The sequence below is a fragment of the Trypanosoma cruzi genome, genomic scaffold (assembly GCF_000209065.1).
Source record: "Trypanosoma cruzi strain CL Brener 1047053516883 genomic scaffold, whole genome shotgun sequence".
Lineage (NCBI taxonomy): Eukaryota > Euglenozoa > Kinetoplastea > Trypanosomatida > Trypanosomatidae > Trypanosoma > Trypanosoma cruzi.
Genome location: NW_001849320.1, coordinates 1 through 12,116, shown reverse-complemented (window position 1 = coordinate 12,116; position 12,116 = coordinate 1). Strand labels below are relative to the sequence as shown.

Genomic DNA, 12,116 nt, shown 5'->3' with positions numbered 1-12,116 from the left:
ATTATACTGTTCCTTTATTGTTGAGAGAGTGTCAGCCTCTTGTATTCTTGTAGCGCCACTGAGTTTTTTTTTTTACATACGCCATGCGTCATTTGATTCACGTTACTCCGCGGCCTGCATTGCTTTTGGTTCTGCTTGTGATGATGTTTGTGCTGTGATTTGTCGGCGGGTGTCTTGCTTTCAGTCTGACTTATCCTTCGTTTCTTGACGATTTGTTGCGTACCGACGGTGCGTGGGCGTCTCTGGTGATAGTGGGGGCCGCATGTCTCAGAGCGCAGGATGCGTCGCGGGTGTGCGGCGTCGTTTGGAAGTACCGATGGGTGACCATCCGCATCCAGGCGTCATCAACGGACTGTGAGGGCAGCAGGAGGTACTGCGGCTTCTTTTGGCTTTGCACAAAGAGTTTATTGGACGGTGCGTTTGTTTTCAATCTTTGCAGCTTTTGTGGGGAAGGTGGGAGGCTAAGGGCATTGGGACTGAATTCATTTGTGTGGCTGCATTCCGTTGACTTGCGGCCAGTCGTGGCACTCTTTTGGGGTTTGGCCGCTCGTCTCTTTTGTTTACTTCCCACCGCAGCACGTGGAGGCCACTGATCCGAGGAACATTTGTTTGACTGCGTGTGAGCTGCTGCCGTGCGTGCTGCATGGACTATGTGATTGTGTGGGGAGGTGCGTGGGGTGACGAATACTTCTTTTTGGCGTGTCGCGGTGTGTCGGAATGATGTTCGGATGACATGTGAAGGGTGTTGTTTGTGATTTGTGTGTCTTTTCTGGTGGAGCCGACATGTGTGCGGGGTTGTGGCATTGCTGGCTGACAGTTCCACGTCACTTTTCAGCATTCCTGGATGTGCCGAGGAATGACGGCTGGCGACCAGCGTGTTGGTGCTGTCGGTGGGAATAAGTGCATCGGGAATAGGCCGTTTTCTCTTTTCCTGTGCTGGAGCCGACGAACTGGCACGAGGGCACCGGCTGCAGGCTGGCTGCCAGCACGTGTGAGCAGCGGATGCACGCACACACCGACGCTCGTCGCAAGAGTTTGTGCGATCACAGTGGCATTCGTGGCGTGCTTTTTTGGACGTCAGCCCATCGAAGAATGTGTGAAGCAAACGGCTGACTGCACACGAGGAAAATAAGTGCGTGCACTGTGCCGTGTTTCAGCGTCGATGGCAGCGCGGCATGAGGCCCGTGCTGGCAACTGAGATCTTTGCGTCGCGAGGGATGTCGGTGTTGATTTTGGATTGTCGAGGGTGAAGTGATTTTGCTGCTGCCCGTGTGTGTGGCCACTCCGGCAGAGGGTGGACACAAAAGGGAGGGATGCAGGCGCTGCGTGTGTGTGTGCACGTGCCATGCAACAGCGTCACAATAAAAATGCTGCGACTCGGTGACCCTCACATCGTTGTTGTCCTCACGAGCAGCCGAGCCACGGCCCACACCGATGCACTTAGTGGACGGAGTGAGGCATCTTTTGATGTGCTGCAGGGAGCAGGATGTGTTGACGCAGCCACGACGTGCATGGAGTGTCACGATGGCACAGTGAGCTGTGGCTGGTGGAATATTTGCTTCTCGGAGGCAACAGAGAGAGAGAGAGAGCTGCTCCTGCTGCTGGCGTCGTTGCTGCCTTTTGTGGCCTCCCATGCCGATTATTGTCTGTCCGCTGATCATGGGTGGCATGCCTCCACTAGTGACGTCGTCTGCAGGCATTTCACAGCACCAGTGAAACACACATCACGTCGCATGCCTTGGCTGTGGATATGGTGTCTTGCATGCAGCCGGCATTATTTTGCCCGACTCCTTTTCACTGCCTTGCGACAAATGGATGCGTCCCCGCCCGAGTCATTCACTGCAGCTCCGTGTGCTGTACTGCCAGCACAAGACTCTCCTTTTGTCTGGCGCCTGGCTGACAGTCAAGCACCACTGCGTTGGGACATGCAAGGATGTGGACTGCCGCTCACGGTGTTGGGCACCGCTGTTTGGATGCGGCGGCCACACGAGCGGATGTATTGTGGCACAATCAAATGCGTGGAATAAGCGGAGTCACAGCGGCTGCAATAATATCAGCGGTGAGGCGCTACGGAATATGTGAGGGGGTGATGCATGATGAATCACGGTGGGCGGCATGCGAGGGAAGTGCACCGCGACGGAGCGTCATCCCGCCCTCAGCCTGCAGGGGAATGTGCACCCAAAATATATGGACGAGGCACCACCAAACACGCATGCCCTTCCATGCACCAATAAATAGGAGCGGAGGTGCGTTCTGGTGCGTGGGAGTCCACTCACATATTTTCATTACCACCGCAATAAACGGTGAGGAATCAGGTGCCACAGCAACGAAAGGAAACACAAACATCTATTGCAGCACCTTACCAGCGAAAGGCAGGAACAACACACACCGAATTGTTGGCTGCACCAACACAAGAAACATTCACAAGAGGAAACAAATAATTGTGCACCTTGCGGAAATTCTTGAAACACACGATCCAGGCATGGAGGTTTGCTCTCTGAAAAAATGAAAAAAAGCATGCAGGCATCCGCCAACATCCGAACAGAAACACAAATAAATGATTGCTTGCATTATTCTATTTCTTGCGCTTATTTTCGCGTGTGCGGCTGCAGCTGCGGTGGTGGCCGGGCCTGCATGAAGTGGTCTGCGATGAATGTGGACGAAGGCCTACTGCAAATGAACTGTTTGTGGTGAATATTGGCTGCACTTCCCGTGGACCAACAATCCGCGTGGTGTGCGGGGATCTTCTTTTTATTGTTACTTTGCTTTTGCGTTGCTGTGTGCGCTGCACCTTCTTGTGTGTGTGCGTACTCTCCGTGAGGGGTGCCGACACGACGGACCGCTCTCGCCGTATGTGCATGCGGTGGGGCCTTGTGTGCCGCTCCTGTTTGCTTCTCCCTCCTCCATCTGTGTGTGTTGGTGTTGCGGCAGGGCTGTGTGTGTGTGTGCCTGCTGCCGTGGATTGGAGTGTGTGTGGTGCGTGGTGTGCGGCGTACGGTGCATGCCTGGCTGCTGCCCTCTCCTCATGTGGTGTGCCCTCTGTGTGTCTGCCGCACCTCTCGTCTCCCCTGTTGCTCTCCATTTCCCTCACTGTGCAGATCAGCTCCACACCACTGAACGACCACACTCACGATGATGACGTGCCGTCTGCTGTGCGCCCTGTTGGTGCTTGCCCTGTGCTGCCGCCTTTCCGTGTGCGTGGCAGAGACTGAGAATGGGCCTATTGCCGCCCCCAGTCTACCGCTTCCTCCACCACAGCCAACACCCCCGACGGCCGCCGGTGAGCCAGGATCGTCCAGTAATGGGGTCGCTGCAGAGTCGGGAGATGATGGCGTAGAGGGACCAGGATCTACCAGTACGGCAGGTCTGGGACCAAAAGTAAGTACCGAGCCAAATACATCACTGACAGAGGGTACGAAAGAGCAACAAAGTCGCACCGAAACATCCGCAGAAAAAAAAAATAAGGAGTCTGAAGCCCCTGCTCAGACAACCACCACGACCACCACAACAAAATCACCAACCGCTACGACGACCACCACTACAACACAGGCACCAAGCACTACGACTACGGAGGCGCCAGCTGTGTCGGCCACCCGCGCACCGTCACGTCTGCGCGAAATCGACGGCAGCCTCAGCAGCTCTGCGTGGGTGTGTGCCCCGCTGGTGCTTGCCGCATCCGCGCTGGCGTACACCACTGTGGGCTGAAGAGGTGTGTGCGGGCTGTGCGTGCCAGCACTCAACCGCGGGTATTTGTGCGCGTGTGTTGTGGTTCACTGTATAAAATAAGATAAAATAATGATCTTGTTTTGCTTCACTTGCTTCTGCTGCCGTGCTGTGTGCTCCGCGTTGTGCCCCGCATCCGCCACGTTGAACGCATCGCGGACACACTCATATGCATGCGCACTGGAGCCCTGGGTTTGTTTTCTTTTCTTTTTTAATTATTGTTTTTTATTGCTTTTAAACTTGTGGTTTGCGGTGCGGTGTGCGAGCTCTGCAACCGTACTGACTCCATCTGTCTCGTGATGTGTGCGCTGCTGCTGGGGTGCTGCCATTTGTTGCTGTGCGTGGTGTAGCGGCCGTGTCTACCTTTTTTTCTTCCCTCTCTGTTGACGGGGAGTTACTTTTGCTGAAGGCTGCACGCAAGTGACAGGAGTGATGGCGATGATGACTGGCCGTGTGCTGCTGGTGTGTGTTCTCTGCGTGCTGTGATGCGGTGTCGTTGGTAGATGTGAAGAGGAGGCAGGAGCTCCTGTGAGTGGTGGTGGACCTCCGCCGGCAGCCAAAGAGCTTGAAACGGCTGGACAAGGCACCAAAAACTTAAAAGTTGGATCACCAGATATTGATGGAAAAGTGATACCTGCACCTTCCCCTCCCACAGAGGAAGCTGAAGATGAAGACAGTGATGAGGAAGAAGAAACGGCGGAAGAAACGGAAAAGGATAAAAAAGGCGAAAAGGAAAAAAATAAGTTACACCCCCAGACACACGAGAGTCAAAATAATGAGGGGGCACCACCACCGCCACCAACGATACCATCGGGTGGACCTGCACCATCATCAACAGCAGGTGAAGGAGGCCCACTACCAGATCAAGAAAACTTACAGAAATTAAACAAAGCAAAGAAAGAAACCACACCGTCAAGATCCAAAACGGAATCAGAAGGACCGGAACCACCTCCAGGGGATGCTACACAAGGGCAGCACAATCACGACACAGACACAAAGGATTCGACGAAGAATGCAGCAACCGGCAGTCCAGCGGAAACAACAACAACCTCATCTACCTCTACAAGTGGCAGCGGTGATCATGCACAGAATAAGGCAGATGAGGTTGATGCTCAAAGCTCTGAAGAACAACACGAGAGCCTTGAAATTGGCAACTCCAACGTTGTTCCACCACTCAGTGAGAGAGCACCAAAAACAGCGAGGACAACCACTGACGCTCAAACAAATGGTACGGTGACAAAGGTTGGCGAAAGTGACGGCAGCACCGCGGTCTCCCACACCACCTCCCCTCTTTTGCTTCTTCTTCTTGTTGCGTGTGCGGCTGCGGCGGTGGCCGCGTGAGAGTGAGTGTGAGAGAGCCATGCACCGCCCGCACACACACTCGTCCTTCTCTCTCTCTTTGTGTGTGTCCCCTTGCATGGACTCTCGCCCTCACCTCACCCCACGAAGCACACACAATAATGTGCCCATTGTATATATGCATGCACACCCATGCAGGCCCGTTGGTGCTCTCTTTTGCACGACACGCACCGCTGCCGTCCTGCCTGGCTGCATGGGCGGAGCACCGTAACTGTTTCTGTTTTGTTTTTATTGCATTGAGTGGGCGACCTCTCTCTCTCTCCCTCTGTGTGTGTGTTTTGCTTTACGGGAGTAATGAGAGTGTGTGTGCGCTGGTCGTCCCACGCTTCGGCTTTTTGTTTTGTTTTTCGTTGTTTTGTGGTTGAGTGCACCCATTCCGTGGCTGCGTGCGTGTGTGTGTGTGTGATGATATGAGTAATTTGCGTGTGTGCTATCTGCCTCTCTCTGCCGTTGCTTTCTTCAGACTCTCTTGTGGCGCACAGCTGCTCTGCAAGTATAGACGCTGCCAAACACACAAGCACATGCACACACACACACATGTCATGTCGAAGACGCTGTGGGCTGCCCCTGCACTGCTAGAGGAGCTCTCGGCGCGCTTTGGAATGTTGCATCTGGCACCATTGGATTTGGTGCGTTGGCGCCTGTGGCTGCCTTTGTCGACGCTCCGATCTGCTCTGTTGGAAGTGCCGGCGTGGTCGTGGGGCGGCGGGAGAGCAGCTGCGGACACGGTGACCTCTACGCAGTGAGTTCACAGTAACTTCCTTGGCCAGTGGCAGTGCGGATGGAACTGTCATAATGATTGCACCGCCGGCATGCTTGTTGTCGAGTTCCCCGAAAGGAGAGCAGTGAAAGGAGGTCCGTCCGCATGCGCCTTTGCATCTCCGCCTCAGGGCTGCGCATCACAATTGGAGTTGCCGTGCGGTTATACAACAGGGTATGATCTGCTGGGGGAGCGCGCTGTGCGATGCTCCTGCACGTGGGACGGGTGCTGTGCCGTTGGCGGATGTTGAGTGGTCGATCACACAAATATTGCGACACCACAAGGAGAGCAGACCAAACACTCCGCGTGCAGGGAGCGTTGCGGCTGGTGAGGACTCTGTGCGACGGTGATGGACATTTTCTCGACGACGGATTGACGGATTGTCCATTTGATGGAGTCGCTGCACACGCTGTTTGTATGGCCGCCTCTGTGGTCTCCTGTTACTCTGCTGCGTGGGCCGCATCCTGACGCATTACTGGTCCAAAGCCATTTTATTTTTCTTTACTCTTCTTTTTCCTTTGTTTCTATCCTCCCGCATCCAGGCTGCACTACTGCTGCTACTCACACGAAACAAAGAAATGCAATTTACTCAGGTCATGCGCCAGCAACGGCACGACACGCCGCTTTCCCCACTGACGGTGTTGCTGCTGATGTGCTGCGCCAGTGGGTGTATTGCTGCTGCACCCGCCACACAGTACTGCTGTGGGTTTGACGTGAAGAGGAGGAGGAACGGCCCGCTGCCGACTGCGGTGGTGCGTGAGGTGCCGCGCAAGGGACAGGGCGCGATGCAGGCGTACACCGTCGCCACACAGGATGACGACAGTGGCTGGAGGCCGATCCGCATGGCGTTTTACACGGAGGATCTGGAGAGAGGCACGAACAAGAGGAAGAAGTACTGCGAAGAGGGAGAGGATGAGTGCCACAACGCCTTGGGGCAAAAGGTATCATGCAAAGCAGAGCATTTCTTGACGAAAGAAAATAAACAATTGCACAATCAAAAGATTCTCCCCGGTGCCGTCAAACTGCACGCTGAGCGGCTACTTGTGAAGCCCACTGGTGGGACGATAACTGTACCGAGGGCCATGAATGGATCGTGCAGCCACTTTTACGGTTCCTACCAGGCACAAGAGTGACGGTGTGCCGAATGCAGATTTTATCATCTACGCCGCTGCTATGCCATCAGGCACGAATGGCAGGGCTGTTTGGGCGGCCACGTGTAACACAATGAGTGATTTTCGCCCCTACATTGGCGCCATGAACTTTGATCCGAAGTACATGACTGACGCGGCGTGGAGCGTTCGCGTTGCCGCACACGAAATTGCGCACGCTCTTGGGTTCAGCCAGGAGAGTATGGAAGAAAAGAGCCTGTTGAACTCTGAATACAGTGTGCGTGGGATGAAGCGTTGGATGGTGGCAGGGAAGCACATTCAGGAGAAGGCGGAAGCGCACTTTGGTTGTGACTCTCGAGGGCATGGAGCTGGAGGACGAAGATGGTGCATCGGCAAGAAATATCCCTCACTGGAAGGAACGCCACGCGCGGGACGAGCTGATGGCTCCCACAGTCGGTGCCGGCTACTACACGGCTCTGACGATGGCGGTGTTCGCGGATATGGGGTACTGCCGCGTGAATTGGAGGATGGCGGAGCCGATGAGCTGGGGCCACCGCAGTGGCTGCGACTTCCTGGAGAAGAAGTGCAGTGAAATAACAGATTTCCCCACCAAGTATCCTCACATGTTCTGCGATGCTACCGACACAGAGAAACTTCGCTGCACCTCCGACCGCCGTCACGTCGGGACGTGCACCGCAAGCATCGTTGAGGACAAGGGGAGTCTGGTGGATAAGGACGTTTGCCCTGTTGTTTCTTCGTACTTTCACGAAATATCGTCCGGGACAACGTACAATGCGTGCTCGGACGAAAATGTGGATTATCTCCGTGGGTCGCTGACTGGCGGTGGCTCGTGGTGCCTGGACGCGGAATTACTGGAGACGAAGGACGGTGATGGCCATAAAAGCGTCAAGGGAGTGTGCGCGCAGGCGCTGTGTGAGGAGGACACAGTGAAGGTGAAGTACAGTGGCAGCAAGGATTTTCAGCCTTGCACTGAGGACACTGACATCCCAGTGGCGTTGAAATATTTTCAGAAAGGTGGGAAGATCAAGTGCCCCACGTACGGCGAGGTGTGCACCATTGCCGCGAACGGCAGCAGTCTTGTCATCCCGAGTGCGTTGGTGGGTGGACAGGGTGACGAGGAAGAGGAGGAAGCAGAAGAGTCTGCGGTTGCTTCAGGGTCGCCCTCTCCGGAGGATACTCGTCCACAGTTGTCTCCTGTGGCGTCTGGTTCCTCCATTGAGGAGGAGCCTCCCGGTGCTTCGGCTGCGGGTGTCGCTGGTGGTGGCCTTCATGCCGGTCCGAGGGGTGATCCGGGGGTGCGAGCCGAAAGTGAGGACAACACTCAGCGGCGAGGGAGGAGACCTGGCAGTGGAAGCGAGGGAGCCAACAGAGCCTCCGACCGACGCTTTTTTTTTGCGCCATCGCCCGGCAAGGACGTTGCTCGAGCGGAGGGCGACCCGCGGGCGGATTGCCCAGCGGTGGTTCCCAGTGCCTCCGCGCCTGCCACTCCGATTCCGTGCGTCAACAGCGACGATTTTCAGGCGATACCCGATGCGTTGGTACAGCAGGCCGACAGTGATTGTTGTGTAGCTGCTGCTACTGCTGGCCTCGTTCCCTTTGTGCTTCGTGTTGTGGTTGCTGCGGCGGTAGTGGTGGTGCCTCTTTGAGCAGCCGCGGCGGCTGGGCGCAATGAAACTGCGGCAGGGCGACAGTATTTACTTGGCACATTGACCCCGCACTCAAGATGTGCAAAACCGTGGCAATAATAATATAATACACTCACTGCATTCCCCATGTCATTCATTGCTTGCGGGTGATGGGCAAAATGACAGGTCTTTTATTGCATTGTTTGTTATTCTGGGAAAAGGTGTTTTTTTTTAGAGGATTTAACTTCCGTGAAAACTGTGTGTGAACGAAGTAACATGGAGAGAAAAGACATTTCCCAGCACCACATGTATACACGCATTTTTTGGTGCGATTGGGACGAGGGGAAATCACCGTACTCTAATCATGAGTAAAAAGTAAAGGAAATGTGCTCCAATGGAGGCGAGGGCGTGCAAGCAGCTGTTTCTCTGAAGGACAGGGACGACTGCCTCTGCCTCCGTAATTGGTGCATGCGGCTTTATCTTTTACGCTTTTGCCTGGTTTTGTGAATTTGCTTCTTTTTTGTGTGTGTCATTGCGAGAATGTGGACCTCAAATAATTTCTGTGCTTCGGCTTTCAATCTGTATGCGTCCTTTTTATTTTTTTGCTTTACCGGCTTTTTGCATCCGTTTTTGATTTGCTGTGTGTGTTTCGGGTGCTCTGCTGCACTGTGGGTAGTGTGTCTTAATTCCCTCTGTCCCTGCTGTTCTGATTGTGAAAAGACGCTGTGGGTCAGGGTGCATGGCTCCGTGGTTGCGGCACTATTTGTTGTGGTTGCATTGAGGCAGCCCCGACAAGACTGCCAACGTGTGGCTCTTGGGTGTCTCGCTGGGCTCTTTTCCGTCTCCTACGCGATGGACTCCCGTCGCCGGCGCATATTTTCGTGCAGTGGCGTCAGCGCAACAAGGTGGCAGTTTTGTTGTTGTTGCTGCTTCAGCTGTTTTGTGTTTCCCTCTGGTATTGTGAGGTGCGGGTGTCGGATGTGGCAGCAATGAGCCGAAGATAAGGAATGAGGAGGATGGTGCGTGCGTGCGCGAAGACCCTGCGGTGTTGGAGCGGTGCGCACTGTTTGTGGGCTTGATGCGCCCCTTTGGTGCATGGCGTGTCTTGGTGTGTCCTTCTTGCCGTGTGTGGTGCCAACCGGCTCTTCACGATTGTGGCAATGGCGTGTTGACAGCGGTGTTTGGGTTGGCGCTGGCTGTTCCACCCTCTGAGGCTACGAGGACGTATGTTTCACGATGAGCGACAACAACCGCGCACGACGCCTGGTCCGCAGACAAGTGACGCACCGACTGCCGACGCGGCGCGGCCCTCTTGCCTTTTTCGACCCTCTGGTGTGTAGCCGTAGTGGTCTCCTCTTTTCTCGCTCCTTTTGTGTGACCGCATGTACTGACCATAACAATTGTACAACACAAGTATTACTGAGTGCAGGGCTGTGTGTCTGCCGCCGTGGATTGGAGTGTGTGTCGTGCGTGGTGTGCGGCGTACGGTGCATGCCTGGCTGCTGCCCTCTCCTCATGTGGTGTGCCCTCTGTGTGTGTCTGCCGCACCTCTCTTCTCCCTGTTGCTCTCCATGTCCCTCACTGTGCAGATCAGCTCCACACCACTGAACGACTACACTCACGATGATGATGACGTGCCGTCTGCTGTGCGCCCTGTTGGTGCTTGCCCTGTGCTGCTGCTGCCCGTCCATGTACGCGTCGGAGATTCCGAAGAAGCCTAACGTTGATTTAGACGGCTCCCATTCATCGCCTTCTGGAACGGGAGTGCAAAAGGCACTACAGGCGACCAGTCAATCAGGACCACAAGTTCTAATGTCTGTTCCAGACCAGGATAAAGTTGACGGTGAAAAACGAGTTTTGACAGATCGGGATCCTCAAGCAGGTGACGCTCACAATCCGGTAAACGGGGAAGTTGCGGACGGTGATACAGGACTACAAATTCTCAGCGATGTTTCCGCAGAACAAACACATGAAGAACCCGAAAGTCGTGCAAAGAAGACCACAACGGCCACTAAAACAAAGTCACCGGAGGATGACAAGAAGTCTAAGCCTGAAGCCAATCCAAATGCCACCAGTCCAATTCCCTCTGCACCAGTGACTAAGCCTTCTGACGCTTCTGCCGAGAAGAACACTACGACAACCACGACGACCACCACTACAACAGAGGCACCAAGTACTACGACTACAGAGGCGCCAACCACGACGACAACCCGCGCACCGTCACGTCTTCGCGAAATGGACGGCAGCCTCAGCAGCTCTGCGTGGGTGTGTGCCCCGCTGGTGCTTGCCGCATCCGCGCTGGCGTACACCACTGTGGGCTGAAGAGGTGTGTGCGGGCTGTGCGTGCCAGCACTCAACCGCGGGGATTTGTGCGTGTGTGTTGTGGTTCACTGTATAAAATAAGATAAAATAATGATCGTGTTTTGCTTCACTTGCTTCTGCTGCCGTGCTGTGTGCTCCGCGTTGTGCCCCGTATCCGCCACGTTGAACGCATCGCGGACACACTCACAAGCATGCGCACTGGATCCCTGGGTTTGTTTTTCTTTTTTAATTCTTGCTTTTTAATTATTGTTTTTTAATTATTGTTTTTTATTGCTTTTTAAACTTGTGGTTTGCGGTGCGGTGTGCGAGCTCTGCAATCGTACTGATTCCATGTGTCTCGTGGTGTGTGCGCTGCTGCTGCTGGGGTGCTGCTGCTGCTGTGCGGTGGTGTAGCGGCGGTGTCTCCTTTTGGTTTTCTCGTGCTATCGCAGGTTGGCTCCGCAGCGTTAGGCGACTCCACTGTTTGTGATGATGACTGGCCGTGTGCTCTGCGTCCTGTTGGCCCCTGCAGTGATGCGCAGCTGCTCGTGCGTGTGAGTGAGGGCTGCTGCGACGGGGTGCGTGTGTTGCCCGCGGGTGATGGCGCGGTGACTGCTGGGCACGCGCGGGGTGTGATGGCTGCGGAAGGTGGACCCGTGGCCGGCGGCTCTGGACGAAAGGGGAATGTGAACTCTGAGGACAATAGCAATCAGGAAGACGAGGAGGGTGGAGGAAACACCGTGGGTGAGGACCCCAATCCCACCTCGGGAGGAGCACTCACTGCACCGACGAGGCAGGACCAATCCAGCAGCGACCCACTGCGAAGTGGCACTTGCAATCCGTCCGGCACTGGCAGCGCGTCTGCTGCTCGGATGCGTGCAAGTGGACCGGAGTCTTTGGGCGGAGGGCACGCTGCAGGCACAACATCCCCACGCTCCGACGCGTCTCAGCAGGCAGCGGGTGGAGTGCATGCTGGTGGCGGGAGGACCTCCCAGGGCAATCGGGCTTCGGAACAAACCGTCACGGGACAGTCACAGGTGCCAGGGACGGCGAAGGAAGCACCGCAGGGCGATGAAGGAGGAGAACCCGGAGCACAACACGAGGCCGACCAAACCACAGAAATGACTGTGGTGACCGCTTGCGCAAAAACAGCGGTGGAAGAGGAGAGCCGCCAGCGGGATCGCAAGATGCACCACGTCTCTACAGTGGCGGGAATGC

General features: G+C 55.2%; 2 protein-coding genes and 3 pseudogenes across 2 annotated transcripts, besides 3 other annotated features; all 5 read left to right on the top strand.

Moving 5' to 3' along the window:
• Positions 1–12,116: a sequence feature (areas not merged during assembly with more than two copies in the genome that could not be assigned to a particular haplotype).
• On the top strand, positions 3,133–3,705 carry Tc00.1047053508509.70 (mucin TcMUCII, putative; the record flags this gene model as incomplete). Its single annotated transcript, XM_801961.1, has 1 exon — positions 3,133–3,705. One exon carries the CDS (start codon positions 3,133–3,135, stop codon positions 3,703–3,705), a length of 573 nt encoding a protein of 190 aa, XP_807054.1.
• Positions 4,156–5,064, top strand: Tc00.1047053508509.51 (annotated as a pseudogene).
• Positions 4,377–4,463: a sequence feature (CT-rich).
• On the top strand, positions 6,421–8,136 carry Tc00.1047053508509.30 (annotated as a pseudogene).
• Positions 10,221–10,919, top strand: Tc00.1047053508509.20 (mucin TcMUCII, putative; the record flags this gene model as incomplete). Its single annotated transcript, XM_801960.1, has 1 exon — positions 10,221–10,919. The coding sequence occupies one exon, from the start codon at positions 10,221–10,223 to the stop codon at positions 10,917–10,919; it is 699 nt and encodes a 232-aa protein (XP_807053.1).
• Positions 11,156–11,191: a sequence feature (AT_rich).
• On the top strand, positions 11,388–12,116 carry Tc00.1047053508509.11 (annotated as a pseudogene; the record flags this gene model as incomplete).